Source organism: Ranitomeya imitator, chromosome 1 (assembly GCF_032444005.1).
Source record: "Ranitomeya imitator isolate aRanImi1 chromosome 1, aRanImi1.pri, whole genome shotgun sequence".
Lineage (NCBI taxonomy): Eukaryota > Metazoa > Chordata > Amphibia > Anura > Dendrobatidae > Ranitomeya > Ranitomeya imitator.
In genome coordinates this window covers 476,597,636-476,621,129 of record NC_091282.1, presented here as the reverse complement: position 1 = coordinate 476,621,129, position 23,494 = coordinate 476,597,636, and the positions used below count along the sequence as shown (strand labels likewise).

General features: G+C 49.2%; 2 protein-coding genes across 3 annotated transcripts in view; one reads left to right on the top strand and one right to left on the bottom strand.

Moving 5' to 3' along the window:
* The window catches only part of CAAP1 (caspase activity and apoptosis inhibitor 1), a 55,706-nt gene extending 46,522 nt beyond the window's left edge, over positions 1-9,184 (bottom strand). Inside the window, exons 1-3 of the mRNA XM_069765427.1 lie at positions 8,966-9,184; positions 3,100-3,303; positions 818-902 (exon numbers count right to left, since the gene is read on the bottom strand). Of these exons, the coding sequence (XP_069621528.1) occupies positions 818-902; positions 3,100-3,303; positions 8,966-9,079 (403 nt within the window). The 5' untranslated portion in view covers positions 9,080-9,184. The remainder of the gene's footprint in view (positions 1-817; positions 903-3,099; positions 3,304-8,965) is intronic.
* A 44-nt stretch (positions 9,185-9,228) lies between these two features.
* Positions 9,229-22,195, top strand: GEMIN7 (gem nuclear organelle associated protein 7). 2 transcript variants are annotated; one of them, XM_069765440.1, is made up of 2 exons: positions 9,229-9,286; positions 21,769-22,195. In XM_069765440.1, exons 1-2 carry the CDS (start codon positions 9,260-9,262, stop codon positions 22,120-22,122), a joined length of 381 nt encoding a protein of 126 aa, XP_069621541.1. In that variant the 5' UTR covers positions 9,229-9,259; the 3' UTR covers positions 22,123-22,195. The 2 variants fall into 2 exon arrangements, with proteins under 2 accessions (XP_069621541.1, XP_069621550.1); XM_069765449.1 differs by having other exon boundaries at positions 9,236-9,487.
* Positions 22,196-23,494: the final 1,299 nt, after the last annotated feature.

Genomic DNA, 23,494 nt, shown 5'->3' with positions numbered 1-23,494 from the left:
CGATCAGCTGTGCGGCTCCGCAGGTGCATGTGTCACGGCTGTGTGACAGTCCCAACAAACAGGCTCTCCATGCATGTGCTGTGACTGTCACACAGCCACGACACATGCAGCTGCGGAGCCGCACAGCTGATCAGCTGGAGCGATCCAGGAAGCCAGGTTTCCTCTGCAGCTTATTCGGTAAGCGCAATAAGGAGGGAGCAGAACATATTACCTCAGCTCTATCCTTTACTTTAATGGGACCGAGATACTCAAAGCCGTAATGCCAGGCACATCCCCTGCTAATAGTACAGAGCTGTGCCTAATAAAGAAGGCAAAGTGATAATCACTGGAGCCCCTTCAATCAGATGATCGGAGGGGGCCAAAACTTGGACCTCCATCAGTCTGATAATTCATGGCTTATACAAAGAATCAGTTTTGTAGTCCTGAATACCCCCAGAGTTGCAGGTAAATGTTGTACAGTCGGACTGTAGTTTATTATTTTTTAAACAATTTGACACTGGGGGTCTCTTTAAATTAAAGTCTCTCCATAGATCAGGTGTCGTTTCTGGGGCTCAGCTGCTGCTTTGATGACGTGGTGGGTCTCTTACAGTCGTTGTCCCTTTGGGGTTTCCTGCTGTTGAGCTATTTTCAGGGTGCACATTTAATTGGTGCCTTATGCCCTTAGGGATCTTAACCCTCATTGAGCTGAGAAGACAATGAACAATTAAGCAGTGTGTGCTGATTATAACTAGGAGCAGCGGTCTCGGAAGGTAGGCAGCGGGCCTCATGGGAGCATAAACTAGCACTACAAAAGCCATCTATAATGTGCTTGCCTTACCCTGAAGAATCCTTAACAAACTGTCATCAGTTTCCATTTCCACCTGCTCAAGACAAAGTTGTTTGATCTCATCCAGAGATAAGTCCTAGAATAGAAATGACAAAGGAAATGCATTTTGCAAATGTAATGTAATGTAAATGTAAGTGGAATAACTTATTGTATAGTAAATGTTCTTTACCACACACATTACTATGTAAGTGAGTGTGCACTACTTATAATAATTTACAAAACTGGGCCTGTGGTGGTCCTAACAGAACTAAAAATCACCGAATGGCTCCCCACCACCCCACCCTAGTGCTGCCAGTGTCCCCCCGCCAGTCCCCTGGCTTCCTCTCCCGGCAGGGAGCTTCATATGTCCAATGTAGCTTAACAGCGGAAGCCGACTGGTGACAGCGGACAAATAACGCTCCCTGCCGGATGCAAAACGCCAGATTGCTGTAAGGGGCCTTTTTTGCAGGGCAATGGTTGCACACATGTCCCGTCTCGATCACTGCCTGTGTAAACATGCCAAGCAATAGAAAGAATATTACACAGGCATATAAATGATCAGTGGGCTGCAGCACAGGCCCTCATGTGGATAGGGGATATGCTGCTGACAATCATGCCGACTGCATGGGAATGTATGATGGCACAGACCTCCTGATCATTCAATGGAAACAGGTGCACGTTGGCCAGGTATATTGCCATCACTGATTATTAGAGGCATTCTACCTGCCCACTTAGGGATCCATCTTCATTCCTGTAAACATCTATGTACCTAGAATATTCTTGCTTTTCTTGAGACTTACACTTCAAGACATTTTACTAAAAACATTAAAGGGGTTGATCACTGCTTTTACACTGAAGAACTATCCTTCAGAAAGGTCATCAATATCAGAATGGTCTGAGTGCCGGGTGCCAGAAACCCACCAATCAGATTTTCATGCTGCCGGTGGTGGATGTGATCGGTGGTTTGGCGGATCAGCACAGCTACGTCAACTGAATAGCGGCAACAGTCATGTGCTGCATTTTTGCCCCTATGCGACTGAATGAGTGGATCTGCAGCACCCTGCTGCGCCCACTATAGTTGACGGAGTTGTGCTGATCCGCTCCACAACCGATCACATGCTGCCACCACCAGCAATGAGAAAAGCTGATTGGTGACAGTCCCGGATGTCGCACCCCCACCAATCTGATATTGATGACCTGCAAGCAATCCACATATCCAGGCAGCGGGTAATCTCGTTGAAAAAAGTGTATTGACACCAGTGCGCACACAGAAAAAGCAATAATGATGTGTCTGCCACTTACACAGATTACACAGTGCCTTGGATATTTGGATTGCTTGCAGTTGTATACTCCAGTGGAGGGGTGCTCGGGATACAGTCTTCACAAATGATATTCCTGAGGAAAAGTCATCTATATCTATATATTTCTCAGAAGAAAAACTACTATCATTAAGGAAAAGGGGATAGCTTTTTAAAATCTAGGAACTAGGTTATTTACAAATATGAAAAACAGAAACTAAGACCTGGATTTGGCCTTAAAAAGATTATCTGAGACCCCAGTCCATTTTTTACCTACCTACCCCCAAAAATAAAAACATAACATATAAATTACATGCTATTCCCACAGTGTGCCAAAGAAGATCAGACCAAATCGAATTGGTAATTACTAGTGATGAGTGCATGTGCTCAGACAAGGTGTTAGCCATGCTCGTGTGCTGACCGACTGTCTTCGGAGTGCTCGTATAATATGTTCGAGTTCCCGCGGCTGCATGTCTCACGGCTGCTAGACAGCCTGAACAAGTGTGGATTCTCTAACAGGCAATCCCTGAGTGTTACGACTAACAGCCACAAGACATGCAGCCATGGCGACTCAAGGATATTTTTCTGAGCACTCCGAAGACCCTTGGTTAGCACGCTCACATAATACCTTACCCAAGCACGCTCGCTCATCACTAGTAATTACCAAGGACACGTCCCTCTGCCGCTTGTAGACATTGCTGTCCTTCTGTTGCTCCAGCTTCATGTGAAGACCCCCTACCTTTCCCATCATGGTCAGACACATCAGAGCATCCCCCGCGCTGACGGAAGGTCCAGTGTGGACCACACATGCACATTTTCCACATTCAAAGTAGATTGCAAGCACCAGCACTCGTGTCGTCCCACATACCTGGCCGGGACTATCACCCCACCTACACCATAGTGTGCAGACACATTCAGTATCACACCCTGGGCAGGTAAATGGTGGAAGTCTATAGCAGGTGAACTGCCTTATGCTCCCAGCAATGTACTCCTCACCTTCAGCATATCTGGAAGCATTTTCTTCAGTTTCTTATCCCCAAGTACTCGGAAGCAGTGCTCGAGCATCTCCTTCCGGTCAGCGATGTAAAAGCTTATAGGCTTCAGCGGCACGCTCAGATCCAGGCCTCCCTCCTCTATATCACTCAGCTCCTCAACATCTTCTTCCTTCACTCCAGGGAACAGAGCCGACACTTCTGGATCCTGAGAACGAGGAACAGCAATGGTCCAGGGTAATGTGTGACTACCTTCATCTAGAGACATGCAATGCCGGAGAAGGTCACATCAAAGGATCGCATCCCCTTCTGTAAGTGACTGGCATAATCTTACCATCTGAACCCCCTCCGGGGGAATCTCCCACTAGAATGAATAGGAAGCCGTTTAATAAGAACCATGGAATATTCCCTGCTTAATATTGGGGTCATTTATATATATAAGAAAGACAAGAAAAGAACCAATTTCTTTAAAAATAATGTTGATGGGGAGTTTGAGACTACTGAGGAAAAAGGAGAAACATTAAACTTTCAGTATAAGGCTTACACCACGTTCACACTAGCAGTATTTGGTCAGTATTGTACATCAGTATTTGTAAGCCAAAACCAGGAGTGGGTGACAAGTACATATACTATACATATATACTGTTCCACTTTTGGTTTTGGCTTAAAGGGGTGTTGCTAGTACAACAGAATAAGCGATAAGTATCTGATCACGGAGGGTCCGACCACTGGGACACCCACCAATCAAAAGAATAGCTGTTCTGTACCACCCACATGTCAATCAAGCTTTTGTCATTCAAACCCTATGGGGCTGATGGAGATAGCCGAGCGCTGTACTTGGAAGTCCCAGACCAGAAACTCTGCTGTAAAACGTCCCACTTGGTAGAACTGCTGTCACTGTCTCATCAATGCTCTTGATACCTTGGAACTTAGGCCATGTCCTGAAATCAGGCTCTCTTCTCACAGCCAGGGCCTGACGGCATCAGCAGAGCAGGGTACGCTCTGGTCCTATAGTGCTGGATGCCAGCGACTACCCACAGACACCACGAGAAATAGCAGTATATTATATAATACATTGGATACAGTAGTTCAATGCAGGATGTGCTGTAAATGTTTTCATATGAATTTGGGAAATTTATGAAACGTCCTATGAAGGTCTGTTCTGTTCCTGATCTAAGGATTTTGGCTTTTAGTGGAGATAAAACTGTGCTGCACTGTCTGTACATGCTCGGCAGTGCTGCACTTTCTGTACATGCTCGGCAGTGCTGCACTTTCTGTACATGCTCGGCAGTGCTGCACTTTCTGTACATGCTCGGCAGTGCTGCACTTTCTGTACATGCTCGGCAGTGCTGCACTTTCTGTACATGCTCGGCAGTGCTGCACTTTCTGTACATGCTCGGCAGTGCTGCACTTTCTGTACATGCTCGGCAGTGCTGCACTTTCTGTACATGCTCGGCAGTGCTGCACTTTCTGTACATGCTCGGCAGTGCTGCACTTTCTGTACATGCTCGGCAGTGCTGCACTTTCTGTACATGCTCGGCAGTGCTGCACTTTCTGTACATGCTCGGCAGTGCTGCACTTTCTGTACATGCTCGGCAGTGCTGCACTTTCTGTACATGCTCGGCAGTGCTGCACTTTCTGTACATGCTCGGCAGTGCTGCACTTTCTGTACATCCTCGGCAGTGCTGCACTTTCTGTACATGCTCGGCAGTGCTGCACTTTCTGTACATGCTCGGCAGTGCTGCACTTTCTGTACATGCTCGGCAGTGCTGCACTTTCTGTACATGCTCGGCAGTGCTGCACTTTCTGTACATGCTCGGCAGTGCTGCACTTTCTGTACATGCTCGGCAGTGCTGCACTTTCTGTACATGCTCGGCAGTGCTGCACTTTCTGTACATGCTCGGCAGTGCTGCACTTTCTGTACATGCTCGGCAGTGCTGCACTTTCTGTACATGCTCGGCAGTGCTGCACTTTCTGTACATGCTCGGCAGTGCTGCACTTTCTGTACATGCTCGGCAGTGCTGCACTTTCTGTACATGCTCGGCAGTGCTGCACTTTCTGTACATGCTCGGCAGTGCTGCACTTTCTGTACATGCTCGGCAGTGCTGCACTTTCTGTACATGCTCGGCAGTGCTGCACTTTCTGTACATGCTCGGCAGTGCTGCACTTTCTGTACATGCTCGGCAGTGCTGCACTTTCTGTACATGCTCGGCAGTGCTGCACTTTCTGTACATGCTCGGCAGTGCTGCACTTCCTGTACATGCTCGGCAGTGCTGCACTTTCTGTACATGCTCGGCAGTGCTGCACTTCCTGTACATGCTCGGCAGTGCTGCACTTTCTGTACACGCTCAGTAGTGAGGCAGTGCTGCACTTTCTGTACACGCTCAGTAGTGAGGCAGTGCTGCACTTTCTGTACATGCTCAGTAGTGAGGCAGTGCTGCACTTTCTGTACATGCTCAATAGTGAGGCAGTGCTGCACTTTCTGTACATGCTTAGTGAGCAGTGCTGCACTTTCTGTACACGCTCAGTAGTGAGGCAGTGCTGCACTTTCTGTACATGCTTAGTGAGCAGTGCTGCACTTTCTGTACACGCTCAGTAGAGAGGCAGTGCTGCACTTTCTGTACACGCTCAGTAGTGAGGCAGTGCTGCACTTTCTGTACATGCTTAGTGAGCAGTGCTGCACTTTCTGTACACGCTCAGTAGTGAGGCAGTGCTGCACTTTCTGTACACGCTCAGTAGTGAGGCAGTGCTGCACTTTCTGTACATGCTCAGTAGTGAGGCAGTGCTGCACTTTCTGTACATGCTCAGTAGTGAGGCAGTGCTGCACTTTCTGTACACGCTCAGTAGTGAGGCAGTGCTGCACTTTCTGTAAATGCTCAGTAGAGAGGCAGTGCTGCACTTTCTGTACATGCTCAGTAGTGAGGCAGTGCTGCACTTTCTGTACATGCTCAGTAGTGATGCACTTTCTGTACATGCTCAGTAGAGAGGCAGTGCTGCACTTTCTGTACATGCTCAGTAGTGAGGCAGTGCTGCACTTTCTGTACACGCTCAGTAGTGAGGCAGTGCTGCACTTTCTGTACACGCTCAGTAGTGAGGCAGCGCTGCACTTTCTGTACATGCTTAGTGAGCAGTGCTGCACTTTCTGTACATGCTCAGTAGTGAGGCAGTGCTGCACTTTCTGTACATGCTTAGTGAGCAGTGCTGCACTTTCTGTACATGCTCAGTAGAGAGGCAGTGATGCACTTTCTGTACATGCTCAGTAGAGAGGCAGTGCTGCACTTTCTGCACATGCTCAGTAGAGAGGCAGTGCTGCACTTTCTGTACACGCTCAGTAGTGAGCAGTGCTGCACTTTCTGTACATGCTCAGTAGAGAGGCAGTGATGCACTTTCTGTACACGCTCAGTAGAGAGGCAGTGCTGCACTTTCTGTACACGCTCAGTAGAGAGGCAGTGCTGCACTTACTGTACACGCTCAGTAGAGAGGCAGTGCTGCACTTTCTGTACACGCTCAGTAGAGAGGCAGTGCTGCACTTACTGTACACGCTCAGTAGAGAGGCAGTGCTGCACTTTCTGTACACGCTCAGTAGTGATGCAGTGCTGCACTTTCTGTACACGCTCAGTAGAGAGGCAGTGCTGCACTTTCTGTACACGCTCAGTAGAGAGGCAGTGCTGCACTTACTGTACATGCTCAGTAGAGAGGCAGTGCTGCACTTTCTGTACACGCTCAGTAGTGAGCAGTGCTGCACTTTCTGTACACGCTCAGTAGAGAGGCAGTGCTGCACTTACTGTACATGCTCAGTAGAGAGGCAGTGCTGCACTTTCTGTACACGCTCAGTAGTGAGCAGTGCTGCACTTACTGTACATGCTCAGTAGAGAGGCAGTGCTGCACTTTCTGTACACGCTCAGTAGTGAGCAGTGCTGCACTTTCTGTACATGCTCAGTAGAGAGGCAGTGATGCACTTTCTGTACATGCTCAGTAGAGAGGCAGTGCTGCACTTTCTGTACACGCTCAGTAGTGAGCAGTGCTGCACTTTCTGTACACGCTCAGTAGAGAGGCAGTGCTGCACTTTCTGTACACGCTCAGTAGAGAGGCAGTGCTGCACTTACTGTACATGCTCAGTAGTGAGCAGTGCTGCACTTTCTGTACACGCTCAGTAGTGAGCAGTGCTGCACTTTCTGTACACGCTCAGTAGAGAGGCAGTGCTGCACTTACTGTACATGCTCAGTAGAGAGGCAGTGCTGCACTTTCTGTACACGCTCAGTAGTGAGCAGTGCTGCACTTACTGTACATGCTCAGTAGAGAGGCAGTGCTGCACTTTCTGTACACGCTCAGTAGTGAGCAGTGCTGCACTTTCTGTACATGCTCAGTAGAGAGGCAGTGATGCACTTTCTGTACATGCTCAGTAGAGAGGCAGTGCTGCACTTTCTGTACACGCTCAGTAGTGAGCAGTGCTGCACTTTCTGTACATGCTTAGTGAGCAGTGCTGCACTTTCTGTACATGCTCAGTAGAGAGGCAGTGCTGCACTTTCTGTACACGCTCAGTAGTGAGCAGTGCTGCACTTTCTGTACACGCTCAGTAGAGAGGCAGTGCTGCACTTTCTGTACACGCTCAGTAGAGAGGCAGTGCTGCACTTACTGTACACGCTCAGTAGAGAGGCAGTGCTGCACTTACTGTACACGCTCAGTAGAGAGGCAGTGCTGCACTTACTGTACACGCTCAGTAGTGAGGCAGTGATGCACTTTCTGTACACGCTCAGTAGAGAGGCAGTGTTGCACTTTCTGTACACGCTCAGTAGTGATGCAGTGCTGCACTTACTGTACACGCTCAGTAGTGAGGCAGTGCTGCACTTTCTGTACATGCTCAGTAGAGAGGCAGTGCTGCACTTTCTGTACATGCTCAGTAGAGAGGCAGCGCTGCACTTACTGTACATGCTCAGTAGAGAGGCAGCGCTGCACTTTCTGTACATGCTCAGTAGAGAGGCAGTGCTGCACTTTCTGTACACGCTCAGTAGAGAGGCAGTGCTGCACTTTCTGTACACGCTCAGTAGAGAGGCAGTGCTGCACTTACTGTACACGCTCAGTAGAGAGGCAGTGTTGCACTTTCTGTACACGCTCAGTAGTGATGCAGTGCTGCACTTACTGTACACGCTCAGTAGTGAGCAGTGCTGCACTTTCTGTACACGCTCAGTAGAGAGGCAGCGCTGCACTTACTGTACACGCTCAGTAGTGAGGCAGCGCTGCACTTTCTGTACACGCTCAGTAGAGAGGCAGTGTTGCACTTTCTGTACACGCTCAGTAGTGATGCAGTGCTGCACTTACTGTACACGCTCAGTAGTGAGCAGTGCTGCACTTTCTGTACACGCTCAGTAGAGAGGCAGCGCTGCACTTACTGTACATGCTCAGTAGAGAGGCAGTGCTGCACTTTCTGTACATGCTCAGTAGAGAGGCAGCGCTGCACTTACTGTACATGCTCAGTAGAGAGGCAGTGCTGCACTTTCTGTACATGCTCAGTAGAGAGGCAGTGCTGTGGGGTCAGAGTTGGAGTCGGGGTCGCAGGTTTGGCTTACGGACCCCACAGCACTGCTACTATCAGGGGGCAGGATACAATCTGATCACGGGGCCATCCCTACTCCCAGGATTGTGCGGCACTACACAGACAAGGGGCCACTTTCCCTCAGCTCCACCCATGCTTTCAGCTAGTCACCATAATGACCACAGACACCAGTGTGAACGAGGGCTGACACTCTGCATCACTGCTTGTTGCCGTCAGTGCACGTGTTCTCGGTCCTGATCACATGACACATGAATGCATTGTGCCCCATTCTCCCCCACAGCCCATCAGTGAACTTCGGGGTCATAGAGGGCAGCACCTGCTGGCTGGACTCCGTGCTCCTCCTCTTCCTCTCCACCTGAGAGCCGGGCTCACAGGACGCCGACCTCCTCCTCCTCTTCTTGTCCTTGGAGCTCTTCTTCCCCCCGGTCATGGCTGCCCGTACAGTGCCACCTCCGTACTCCGTGCCTCCGGGGACACGCTACAGAGGAAAACAAGCAGCCTCCCACATGGTACACTACAGCGCAGTCCTTCTCACCAATCACAGCGCAGCAATCAGTCACGTGTCCCCAGCGAGCTTCCGTACACCGCCCACACGTAAGTGACGCACGCGATGGTGAGGCCGGAGGAGCCGTGTCAAGTAAGGGCAGAGTATGCTAGAAGAAGCCTGTAGGAGGCGCACTGTAGGGAATAGTCGCGGTTTTCACACTAAATGGCTGTGGTGTGACTGAGGAAAAACTGAAGCTGTGGAAACCAACGGGACAGCGCCATTTCCGGTCTTCTTAAGCGGTTAAAGGCGGCAGAGGCTCGATCACGTGATTCGAGCATGGGCGAGAAGAGAGTGAGTACTGAGTGGCTGTATGGAAAGTGTGTGGTGTGCTGGCCGTAGCCCCTGCACTAGAGGTCCGGCATGGCTCAGCTCTGCCTCCTGGGCTGCTGCCTATGGGCTTGTGGTGTCTGGGGGCTTCATGCCCCTGGCTGTCATTTATACTCGTGGCTTCATGCATGGCGGTCTGTGAGGCGGGCTCACATCTGTGAGGCGGCACCATGGCAGATCCTGGCATAGTGGGAAGAAGAGTGCAGGACTCCTGGAGAAATGGCCGAAACCCTCATCCCAGGACTGGTACTCCGATATAGGCGGCCTCGTGAGGAGCGTCACTATTACCTATATGTGGAAATCGCTGCTGCTAATAAGATACTGAAGAAAGTCGGCTTCAAAAGCTGAGAACACTCGGAGCGTGTCTGAACGAGGCCTCAAAGAAGAGTTGGACGAGAATCGCCGTGCTCTGATTGGCCATCATCTCTCGCCACCTGAGCAAGACAGCTGCATGGAAACTTATACTGCCCACTCTGGTCGGGAGAGCAGACGGCCAATCGGAGCACTGCGATCCTCGGTACATGGCCGGCCGACTCTTCCCTTAGTGGCAGTGCGTAATGAGGATACGCTCAATAATAGTGACATGGCGGCGGGATCTGGGCACAGCGAGTATTTTGTGCCCCCTAACCTGTGGACTGATGCCCCTACTGATGAGCGAATATGCTCGTTACTCGAGATTTCCTGAGCATGCTCGGGTGGTCTCCGAGTATTTGTTAGTGCTCGGAGATTGTTTTCATCACTACGAGGCTAAAGTTGGTTTGTTATTCGTTCAGTTTCTTATTCGGCATTTTTTACTTTTCTGTTTTTTATAGGTTTAACAACAAAAAATAATCATCACAATAATAAAAGACAATGCAGCGAGGAGCCCTGATGTGAATACACTTAAAAACAGCTACAAAAACAATAAAACTGGCACAAAAATGGGCATCAAAGTGGGCACCAAAGAGCGCTGAAGAAAGGGTTAAATGCCTTTGGGCCACTGATCTCACACTGCAGACATATAGAACAGGGTGCCCCACATCCAAACCAGTTATTTCCAGCCTGGCCCAAATGGGTTCTGGGCATCAGAACTGGCATCAAAGAGGGCAGACAGTCAATTTTGGCAATTTTAATAAGTAACTGATGTTTTTAAGGGGTTAAATGCCTTTGGGCCACTGATCTGACACTTCGAATACACAGAAAGTAATGCCCTGCATCAAACCTAGGTCCCATCAGCCTAGCCCAAATGGGTTCTGGGCACCAGAACTGGCATCAAAGTGGGCAAACAGCCCATTTTCACAGATTTGAATAAGTAACTGATGTTTTTAAGGGGTTAAATGCATTTGGGCCACTGAAACGACACTTAAAATACACAAATAGTAATGCCCTGCATCAAACCCAGGTCCCTCCGACCTGGCCCAAATGGGTTCTGGGCACCAGAACTGGCATCAAAGTGGGCAAACAGCCAATTTTCACAGATTTGAATAAGTAACTGATGTTTTTAAGGGGTTAAATGCCTTTGGGTCACTGATCTGACACTTAAAATACACAGAAAGTGATGCCCTGCATCAAATCCAGGTCCCTTCAGCCTGGCCCAAATGGGTTCTGGGCATCAGAACTCGTATATAGTTAGAACTGGCATCAAAGAGGGCGGACAGTCAATTTTGGCCATTTGAATAAGTAACTGATGTTTTTAAGGGGTTAAATGCCTTTGGGCCACAGATCATACACTTAAAATACACAAACAGTGATGACCTGCATCAAACCCAGGGTCCTCCAGCTTGACCCAAATGGTTTCTGGGCACCAGAACTGGCATCCAAATTGGCAAACAGCCCATTTTCACTGATTTGAATAAGTAACTTATGTTTTTAAGGGGTTAAATGCCTTTGGGCCACTGACAGTGCAAACATATAAAACAGGGAGCCCCACATCAAAAACAGGTCTGTTCAGCCTGGCCCAAATGGGTTCTGGGCATCAGAACTAGCATCAAAGTGGGCAAATGGCCACTTTTCACAGATTTGAATAACTGATGTTTTGAAGGGGTTAAAGGCCTTTGGGCCACTGATACCACAGTGCATATGTCAGGAAATAGGAAGAAGTCCTGATTACTTCAATTACACATACAGCGTTCTGAGCTGCAATTTCCTCTGCCTGCCAGCACAAGGCTGGAATTCTAAGCCACTCTTTCTCCCTCCTCCCACCATACAGCCGTAATGTAAGATGAGCCTGCCAGCTTCATTGAAGAATTTATATGGCCCTGTGCTGCTGTCACAATAATGCCAAAAAAAGTCATACTGTGAATGTAGTTTCAGAAGGAGATGGCGAACTACACACACACACTCACAATTCAGCTGCGACCCTTTGCTCTCCCGCCCCGTCACAAGCTCAGAACTATAAGTCACTATACTCTTAGACCAGCCTTCAGTCTTGGCCGGGAAGCGATCTAACACAGCTTGGCAAAGCTGTTCCATGCATCTGGATGTATTTATCCTCCTAAGCCACAGGCCAGCCAAGATGATACCATGACATAACCTGTAAGTTCTCTTTTCAACGTTAATCCTATTTTATTTTGTAATCTGTAATGTACTGTATTTTCCGGCGTATAAGACGACTTTTTAACCCCTGCAAATCATCTCAAAAGTTGGTTGTCGTCTTATACGCCGGGTACGGCATGTGCAAGGAGCGGTCCTGTATGGTTCCCAGGATCTAAAGGAGAGGAGACTCTCCTTCAGGCCCTGGGATCCATATTCATGTAAAAAAAAAAAAAAAAAGGGGATATGCTTACCCTCCGACGACCCGCGGCTCTCAGCGGTGCAAGCGGTGGCCTCCGTTGCATTGAACGAAAGACCTTTGATGACGTTGCGGTCGTGTGACCGTGACGTCACAGAAGGTCCTTCGCTCAATGCATCCTTAGGATCGGAGGCCGGTCCATGCACCGATGAGAGCCGCGGGCCGTCAAAGGGTAAGTATATCCCTTTTTTTTTTTTTATTATTCTTTTTTTACATGAATATGGATCCCAGGGCCTGAAGGAGAGTCTCCTCTCCTTTGGATCCTGGGAACCATACAGGACCGCCCCTTGCACATGCCGTACCCGGCGTATAAGGCTACGTTCACATTAGCGTTTCCCGACGCAGCGTCGGGAAACGCTGCGGCGACGCATGCGTCATGCGCCCCTATATTTAACATGGGGGGTGCATGGACATGCGTTGTGCTGCGTTTTGCGACGCATGCGTTTTTTTGGCCGCAAGCGTGGGGCGTAGAAAACGCAGCAAGTTGCATTTTTTTTGCGTCCTAATTTCGGCAAAAAAAGACGCATGCGTTGCAAAACGCAGCGTTTTAGCGTGCGTTTTGTTGCGTTTTACGCAAATGTGAACGTACCCTAAGACGACCTCCGACTTTTGAGATGATTTGCAGGGGTTAAAAAGTCGTCTTATACGCCGGAAAATACGGTACATTACAGATTACAAAATAAAATAGGATTAACGTTGAAAAGAGAACTTACAGGTTATGTCATGGTATCATCTTGGCTGGCCTGTGGCTTAGGAGGATAAATACATCCAGATGCATGGAACAGCTTTGCCAAGCTGTGTTAGATCGCTTCCCGTCCAGACTGAAGGCTGGTCTACGAGTATAGTGACTTATACTTCTGAGCTTGTGACATCACTAAAGGGCTGGTTAATGATATGCACTGATCGGATAGTTCTTTACATTATTCCAAGGTCTCAGACAAAGGCATTCCTGAGTGAGAGGGAATGGACAACTGGATCGCCCCCAGACGCAGGGCCACGGGTTACTCGGTACCGGTCCTCTGCTGGCTCAGTTCTGGGGATGTCACAGTGGCTGGACCCGGTCCGTGACCCTGCTAAGGGGCGTCCAATAAAGGGGTGATGGTGCGTAGTGCGAGGAATAACGAGGACACAGGGTTCAGTTTCTTTACCTTTTACTGAAGGTTTCAGGATCCTCAATCCAGGGCACTGTCAACAGGGCTGTCTGAGACCGGCCGGTCCGAAGGCACATCCAGAGTTCCCTTTGCAGGTGGAAATCAGTGTCTACCCACTAGCGCCTGTGTGTTGTAGTACTACCATGCTGAGCATTCGGAATAGTCCTCACAACTGCTGTTCTCGTTCTTTCTAGATCTTTATCTTCTCCGTCCCCCAGGTATGTTATGGCTAGGACGCACCTTTATGACAGGTAGGCCTGGAGTTATTCTGGAACCCTAGTGTCGCCCCTCTCCCACGATTGCCTCCTATGTCCTTCTTAGGTGTTGTATGGTAGACAGCCAACCTGTAATTAACTGTCCTGCCGCTGTTTGAAGTAATGCGTGGAGACTGTTACTTCCTCAGTGCTCCGGCCACCGGCTATGCGCCTCAGTAGGATGTTGCCGTTCTCGGGGCACGACTCCAACTGGATCTCCTTTGTGCTGATCTCGTTTCTCATTGTTCCACAATATCCTTCGCTTCGTGTCTCTTTCTTAGGATACCGCCGCAAGGTAGTGCAGGCGCGGTTCCGTAACAATCTGTCCTTTCGCTAGGTACCTGCCAGATTTCCCAGTTCTGACAGGTCCTCCCTGGAACTCTCCCAGGCTTCGTTCTGCCTAACTTCCTGTCCAACCCCTAGTTTTACCAATGTGAGGAGTGGCCCAATAAATAAAGCCTTTTACTCCCCCTAGTGGCCGGAGTGTGAAGTGTAGTGTGTGCTTGGTGATACCTGGTCAGTAGAACTCCTTTAGTGCCATCAGACGTACCATCACTCCCCTTAGTGGCAGAGCGATGTTACTGCAACAGCCAGATCTCTGGGGCGCTGCACTCCCCCCTGGTTAAATCCAGTACTCCCGGACAGGGAAAAGAAGAACAACAATACATGTTAATAGAAAACACACAAAAATTCTTATATATATACTATGAACAAATAAATATAACAGTGCTTTCCGTTATGGAAGGTAAGGACGCTTGAACGTTGCAAAAGATTGGTCATGCACAGTCCATGACTCCCAGTTCTGTAGGTGCAACCATAGAATAGCAGGGACCCCGGGTAAACAAAGGGGCCCCTGTGAAAGTTTTGGAGTGATTCGCTGTCCATCACGCCATTGTCCATTTTTAACCTATAACAGAGATATTTACACAAGCATTTTCAACCAAATAACAACTATCGTTAATATCGCCAAGGTCTATAACGAAGTGGAGTCTGATTCTTAGTGCTACGCGTGGACCTCCGCAGCGCCGGGGTTGCTACTGGCCTGACAGGACCCGCTACGCTTGCTATCGCTAGTGTAGTGCACTGTCTTCTAGCTACACTTCTAGTGAGTCTGGGCAGCACTGGCATACTGGCGTCCTCAGTGCTACCACTATTAGTGGTGGGCATGGCAGATTCACCGATGACAGAGGGAGGACCCGCAGGTTCGACCGTTGGCATCGCATCTTCTGGTGGGGTCGGCTGCGCTTGCGGGTCCAGCTGCCCTGGCACCACATTTAGTTCTGGCGGTTACGGTTGACGGAACGTTAGGACAGGTACCATAATGGCCTGATTTATTTGAGTCCAGGACTGGGGAAAATCGCCAAGAACAGTGTGTATCATCTTCTCTTCTTCCACGGGCGGAGAAGTCCTGTCCCCATCTTTCAGCTTATCAGGGCATATTTTCAGGTGGTCTCTGGATGTGGCCGCTGAGGTCTCCCCTCCGTCTTTACTGATGAGACAGACCTTTGTATTGTCGAAGTCGGAGGGGAGAATGGTATACGGTTCCGCTTCCCATTGATCATCAAGCTTGTGTAGTCTCCTCTTTCATTTGAGTACTTGCTCACCAGGTGCCAATGGAGCCGCGGGAGCATGCTGGTTGTAGTCCCTCTCTTGCTTCTGTCTGGCCTGAGCGAGACTCTTTTCCACACATTCCTGTACTTTGCGGTACTTCTGCTGCCTCTCGGTATCCCAATCCGCATCTGGTGATATATCTTCGGGGGTCAGAACCCCCATGTCCAGATCGACGGGTAACTTGCTAGACCTTCCTCGCATCAGGTACGCTGGGGAGCAGTTGGTGGAATTCACCGGGATGTGGTTGTACATGTCCATCAAGTCTGGTAACTTTGTAGGCCACAAGTTCCGCTCCTCTACAGGTAAGGTTTTCAGTAAGTCGATCACCACTTGGTTCATCTTCTCACACATCCCGTTGGTCTGTGGATGGTACGGCGTGGTTCTGATCTTCTTACACCCGTACAAATTGCAGAACTCCTGGAACACCTCCACCTCAAATGCCGGCCCTTGATCGGTCAACACCTTCTCTGGGTACCCATGGGGTCGACAGAAGTACTGCTGGAAGGTTTTGGCAGCCGTCCTAGCTGTCAGATCTTTGACTGGTACGACTACCAGGAATCTGGAATAGTGGTCCACAATGGTGAGAGCGTAGATATACCCTGACCGGCTAGGTGTTAGCTTTACGTGATCCAGCGCGACCAACTCGAGCAGCCGTTTGGTGATGATGGGCTGCAAGGGAGCCCGTTGGCTGTCACGATCCTTCCGGTGTAGGCTACAGGGGCCACACTCTCGACACCACTTCTCGATGGCCTTCCTCATGTCGACCCAGTAGAACCTCCCACGGAGTAGCCTCTCCAGCTTCCTCCATCCGAAGTGTCCTGCCTCGTCGTGCTACGCTCCCAGGACCATGGGCACATCTTGTCTGGGGACCACAATCTGTCACACTAATTCGTGAGTGCGAGGGTCGATGTTCCTTCGGCACAGCTTGCCCCTCTCCTTCCACAACTGTAATGTCTCCGGTGGATCATCCGGGCCAGGATGCAAACCTGCCTGCGTCAGGAGCTCCTTCACCTGACGGACCGCAAGGTCACCATCCTGGTTCTCTGTCCACCCGTGGTGGGGCAGGGGATTCAACGGGGTGCCCTGTTTGTTTCTGCGCCTGTTCTCCACCTGATGAGAACACTGAGTTGCCTTGGGACGATGGAAAGCGGGCAGCTCCACTTCTTCAAATGCTTCTGGGTCTTCCTCCATTTCAGGCAAGTGAGGCATTCGGGACAATGCATCGGCCCGGTACTTGATGGTAAAGTCGTAATTGGACAACCGGGCCATCCACCGCTGCTCCAAGGCGCCGAGTTTCGCTGTGTCCAAGTGCGTAAGTGGATTATTATCCGTGAAGACGGTGAATTTCGCTGAGGCCAGATAGTGCTTGAACCTCTCCATCACGGCCCAAACAACGGCAAGGAACTCCAGCTTAAAGGAACTGTAGGTGTCTGGGTTCCTTTCAGTGGGGCGAAGCTTCCTGCTGGCATAAGCGATTACTCGTTCCTTGCCCTTCTGGACCTGGGACAACACCGCTCCCTGCCCCACGTTGCTGGCGTCCGTATACAATACAAACGGTTGGTCGTATTCTGGGTAGGCTAGTACTTCCTCTCCCGTCAGTGCCGATTTTAAGCAAGTGAACGATCCTTCCAGTCTGTCGTTCCAATCCAACGGGGTATTCTTACCCTTGGGTTTCTTGGGCTGGCCCACCAACAGGTCTTGCAACGGCGCGGGCTTCTTGGTGAAGTCCTTGATAAACCTCCGGTAGTAACCCGCCAACCCGAGGAACTGCCGGACCTCATGAAGGTTACTGGGCTGCGGCCAGTCCTTGATCACCGTGACCTTGTCAGGGTCTGGGGCCACTCCTTCGGCACTCACCACATGGCCCAGGTACTGTACTTTAGGTTTGAGCAGATGGCATTTGGACGGCTTCACCTTTAAGCCAAAGTTGGACAGTGCTTAAATACCTCGGCCAGGTGCTTCAGATGGTCTTCATAGGTCTTAGCGAAGACAATGACATCGTCCAGATACAGCAGCACGGTCTCAAAGTTCTTGTGTCCCAAACAGCACTCCATCATCCTCTGGAACGTCCTCGGGGCGTTACACAATCCGAAGGGCATGTAGTTGAACTTGCAGAGACCCATCGGCATCGTGAAGGCTGTCTTTTCCTTGTCCGCCTCTGCCACGGGAACCTGCCAATACCCACTGGTGAGATCTAAAGTAGAGAAGTAATTAGCAGACTTTAACGCGGCCAAGGACTCCTCTATCCTAGGCAGGGGGTATGCGTCCTTATGTGTAATGCGGTTTAATTGCTTATAATCCACACACATCCTCATGGTGCCATCTTTCTTCCTAACGAGGACTAACGGAGCTGCCCAGGGGCTACAGCTGTCTCTCACTACCCCAGCCTCCTTCATCTCTCGTAACATGTCCTTGGCACACTGATAATGAGCTGGGGGTACAGGACGGTATCTTTCCTTTACGGGTGGGTGATCTCCGGTGGGGATGTGATGTTGAATCCCTTTTACCCACCCGAAATCAAGGGAGTGTTTGCTGAATACCCACTCATACTCGTGAACCACCCTGTAGGCCCCCTGTATCTGGTGAGATGGAGTAGCATCAGTGCCCACATGTAATTCCTGACACCAATCTTTTGATTGCTCTGCAGAGCCGTTGTCCTCCGCCGACTTGGACGGAGCCAAGGGCCCGGGTGCGTGTATCACACTATTATTAACAGTAAACAGCTTGGCAAGTGTGACATATTTGGTTAGGTGGACTTCCTGCTCCCCGCAGTTAAGAACACGCATCGGCACCCTCCCCTTGCGGACGTCAACCACCCCTCTGGCTGTCAGGAGGGTAGGCCTATTCTCTGAATACACAGGTTCTACCAGTGCCTGATAGTCCTTACCCCCGAGGCCTATGGCTGCCCGACACCATATTAACATTTCACTCCTGGGGGGTATTGCAATGGGATTCGAATCACTCACTGTAACCCGGCCAATTTCAACACCAGTCAGCTCCACCTGCTGTCTCCGCATTAGAGCTTTGATTTCTTTCTGCAAGGCACGTTGTTCACTGTGACCAGCTGTCTCTGCTACCTGCTGCAACAAGACAATAACTTCTGCAAGACAATTTTCTATGACATTAGTACCGATGGTCATCATGGGGTAACGTTCACGTCGGTCAATATCAACATTGACAATTCCTTGGGCCTCCAATTCTACCCGCCCCACCTTAATAGTGACCTCTTTATATCCCACTTGCGGCAGTGGCTGACCATTGCTAGCTATTATGGTGAAATCATCATCAGGGGCACGGGTGATGTCAGTGTCCTCCCAATAACGCCTATAAAGAATGTAGGGCATAGTTGTCACCTGGGAACCGGTGTCCAGCAAAGCGTTCATGGGGATACCGTCGATCACGATGGGGAGAACAGGACGCCCCCCGACGTATTTGGCTCTCCAATTTTGCGGGCCTGGGCGTTCTACTCCTGGGGGTTGGCCCTTGGCCCCAGGGGTTGCTCGTTTAACTGACAGTACCTTGCAAGATGGCCCACCTGGTGGCAGCGGCGGCAGATAGGTCGTCCATCCTGATGAAAACGATCGTCGTCTCTGCCTCTGGTCGATGGAACCCCTCCTTGGTCGTTGCCAGGGGACATCCTCCGGTCTGGAAGCCAGCTGGATATTCTCCTTGGGGGCCTCCTGTAGGGACTGGACGGTCCGGGCTAGGGCGGCAACGCTCCTGGTCAGTTCCTGTATCTGGAGGCGCAGTCCTGCAGGGGAGTTGTCTTCCAGGATCTGGGCATCGGCCTCGGCGGAGACAGGTGCGTCTGGCGCCACCTCCTGGTGGTATGTGAGGGCTTGCCGCCTGGGAAGTGTGGCACGGCTGGGCTGCCGCTCCGGTAGCGCCTGGATAGCTTTATCTTTGAATTGCGCGAAAGTCAGATCTGGATTCTGCATGGCCAGGAAGTGTAGCTGGGCCCTTTGGTTACTGCACAGGAGCCCTTCAATGAACCGCTCTTTCAGGAGTTTATCTTCATCTTGCATGCTGTTTGGGTCACTTTGCTTGATGGCCTGCAGCGCCTCCTGCAGATTAAGGGCATAGTCCCGTAAGCTATCCTGCGGCCGCTGCTTGCACCCACAGAACGTCAATTTAATTTCAGTAGCGGTGCGGGTGTCAAAGGTGGCTTTAAGCTTGGCAAATACTTGTTGCGCAGTTTTCTTGTCCGCAGCGGGCCAGGACTTTACTTCCCTCAATGCCGCTCCAAAGAGTTGGCCGATTATCATATGAACCTTCTGAGGCTCCGTCAAGGGATAAAACAAGGGATAAAACTCGAGCAGGCTACAAATCCCTTCTTTAAAGTCAGTTAACGTATGAGCTTCTCCAAAGTATCGCGGGAGCCAGGCAGCCCCTGGTAGGTACGGCAGGGAGAAAGAGTGGCTTAGAATTCCAGCCTTGTGCTGGCAGGCAGAGGAAATTGCAGCTCAGAGCGCTGTATGTGTAATTGAAGTAATCAGGACTTCTTCCTATTTCCTGACATATGCACTGTGGTATCAGTGGCCCAAAGGCATTTAACCCCTTAAAAACATCAGTTACTTATTCAAATCTGCGAAAATGGGCTGTTTGCCCACTTTGATGCCAGTGCTGATGCCCAGAACCCATTTGGGCCAGGCTGGAAGAACCTTGGTTTGATGCAGGGCATCACTTTCTGTGTATTTTAAGTGTTGTGTCAGTGGCCCAAAGGCATTTAACCCCTTAAAAACATCAGTTACTTATTCAAATCTGTGAAAATTGGCTGTTTGCCCACTTTGATGCCAGTTCTGGTGCCCAGAACCCATTTGGGACAGGCTGGAGGGACCTGGGTTTGATGCAGGGCATTACTTTCTGTGTATTCGAAGTGTCAGATCAGTGGCCCAAAGGCATTTAACCCCTTAAAAACATCAGTTACTTCTTCAAATTGCCAAAATTGACTGTCTGCCCTCTTTGATGCCAGTTCTGATGCCCAGAACCCATTTGGGCCAGGCTGGAAATAACTGGTTTGGATGTGGGGCACCCTGTTCTATATGTCTGCAGTGTGAGATCAGTGGCCCAAAGGCATTTAACCCTTTCTTCAGCGCTCTTTGGTGCCCAATTTGATCCCCATTTTTGTGCCAGTTTTATTGTTTTTGTTGCCGTTTTTAAGCGTATTCACATCAGGGCTCCTCACTGCATTGTCTTTTATTATTGTGATGATTATTTTTTGTTGTTAAACCTATAAAAAACAGAAAAGTAAAAAATGCCGAATAAGAAACCAACTTCAGCTCCGAATAAGAAACTCAACGAATAAGAAACCAACTTCAGCCTCGTTTCATCGCTGCAGCTGAATGATTTACAGCTATTAGCCAGGCTGAATACATGCGGGGGTTGCCTGGTTGCTAGGGAACCCTCACATGTAATTAAGCTGGCTAACAGATGTAAATCATTCAGCTGCAGCTGAAAACTATATCTATGAACACTAACAAGTTCACCTGAGCAACGAGTATATTCGCTCATCACTAGATGCCCGCAATCCGATATTGTTCCCCTATCCCCCACAGTTGTGCACACTGATGTAGGTAGTTTTCCCCTTTGATCTTCTGGTTTTTCTATTTTTTTTTTCTCAAATCAGACTCAAAATATTGAAAGTCAAGTTGGACTTTTTTTCTTTCGTTACATTTTTTTTTCTATGGAACTGTATTAAAAATGTACCCACTGTTAATTTACTGAGTTTTTTTCTTTGCAAGAGACCCTTTTTTTGAAAAAAAAATAAAAAATTGTGAGACCCTTATCCCAGCAGGGCCCTGTGTCTCCTCGCCAAATTACAAGTGAGAAGAGCGAACGTGCATGATATATTATTGTCATGGCCTGGGCAGAGATCAGCAGCGGAGATCAGTTTGTCATTGGCAGCTGCGCTCTGCATGAGCAGAGAGGACAGAGCTCACTTTATTATACTGAGAGCCTTGTCTTCTCATCCGACGAGCACTCGCGAGTCCAGAAGATGCTCAGTGCTGTGGTACATGAAGAAGTCTGTATCAAATCTGGCACGGGTGTGTCATTTTATGGGTTCTTACAACTTGCTGGTTGCATACCCCAATAGGGACCCCTTCTATGTGTAGGGACCCCTTCTATATATGGCTGTATTTAGACATTTTCCTTGCACAAAGTGTGACTGATGAAAAGTGGACTCTTCTCTGGACTGTGTGCCACCCCAGCCCACCTACAGTCATGGCCAAAAGTATTGACACCCCTGCAATTCTGTCAGATAACTCATTTTCTTCAGGAAGAAAATGAGTATTATCTGACAGAATTGCAGGGGTGTCAATACTTTTGGCCATGACTGACTTTATCACAGACCTGACCATGTGGACCATCTATGATCCTCAGTAATGGAATTATCATTGGCGCACCAAATATTTCTCATATTTCCTACTATGCTGATGCCATTTTTTCCTTTTCTCTTAGGAACCCCCACTTCTTCCTCAGGTTCCCGTCATTCGCCTTCCCCGGCCGCCATCACCTTCTGGCCGTGGTTTTGATCCAGCCTCACCCCGAGCTCTGGCCCATCGTAGCTCTGATGCCCATCAGAAAATCCGGTCTAATCTTCGCCTGCATTTCCTTCGCAGCCTCCTTGCCTCTGCGGGTCTTCCGGTCACATTTACACTCTACCAGCGTGTCATGGTTTCCGCTGAGCGGTTCAATGCCTGTGACATAGAAGGACATAACTTCCAGGTGTCCAACCTGCAAACGCCTCTGGGTGTGCAGAAGGAGGCGCTCATTCGTGGGCCGGATATCATTTCTTACTCGTTTAGTCTGTAAGAGACCACCCCTATGGGCAGAAGTAGAGTACTGTATGAATGAATGGCGCATTACAATGGCATACAGCCAGTCACTAAGGTGTGGTGTTTCATTTTTAGCTTTATAGGGTAAAGTCCCGGGTTGTAGGCGGCTATTTCACTTGCGCAGACGCATTGGACTTTGGTGAGATAGTACAGACCCGGAGGAGCCTCTGTAAGGAACGTTATTCTCAGTTACGAGCAATACTTTTACACCATATTTTTATTGTGGGTTACACAGATCCCATTTACATTTTAAAGGGGTCTGCCATTACTTTGGTATTGATGACCTTTTCGTAGTTCATCTATCAGGTTAGTGCGGGTCCAACACTTGTCACCATTGATCATCTGCTCTGAGTGGATGTGATCAGTGTATGAAGCAGAACAGCTCTGTATATAGTGTTAGTGGCCAACTAGCTCCTATTCAATTCTACAGTATGTTCTTCACAACAGGCCAGAGGATGATAAGAGCGGATTGATGGGGGCATCATGTGACAACCCCACCCATTGACCTGAATAACCTAACGATAGGTCATTAGTATCAAAGCAAAGGGCAACACCTTTAAATATTAGTCTGGAAAATGACACTGAACATCTTTTCATTTTTCTTGCTGTGGATATTGGCATCACATACTTGTTATAGTGCCTTTTGCAGGGCTCTTCTAATGTATCCAGCACTGGCAAGAAGAAGCTTCTTGTAGATACTTAATAAAGCCGCACTGGACACATTAGATGCTCCAAGAGGCAATGAAAGGATTATCCGGGTCGGCATAAGAGGTATGGAACGAATATCAAGATGTAGGAGCATTTTCTACATAATTACAAATGTTGTGATCTAACAGCAATGTGACGATTGTGTGATAATCCTCTTAATTCTTCTAATAAGCCGTGTGCTGATTAAATTGGTTGTCTGGCCATTAATATTGACTACATCACCGTAAAATATAAATATGGGATCAGCACTCCCACTGATCATCTGTAATTGGCTCTGGTGGCAAGATGTATACATTGAATGGAGACGAGCAGCACCAATCCACTCAATGTGCAGAGTACTACAGATCGGCTGCTGTTCTCGGTGAATAGTTGCAGCCGCTGGGCAATGAATGGTTGTGCAGTTCATGACATCTGGCCCGAGCAGATATCAGCTGATCGGCAGGGGTGCCATGTGTCAAACCGCCACCTTTCTAATATTAATGACTAGTGATGAGCGAATATACTTGATTTCTCGAGCATGCTCGGGTGACCTCCGAGTATTTTTTAGTGCTCGTGGAGATTGTTTTCATTGCCGCAGCTGAATGATTTACATCTGTTAGCCAGCATAAGTACATGTGGGGGTTGCCTGGTTGCTAGGGAAT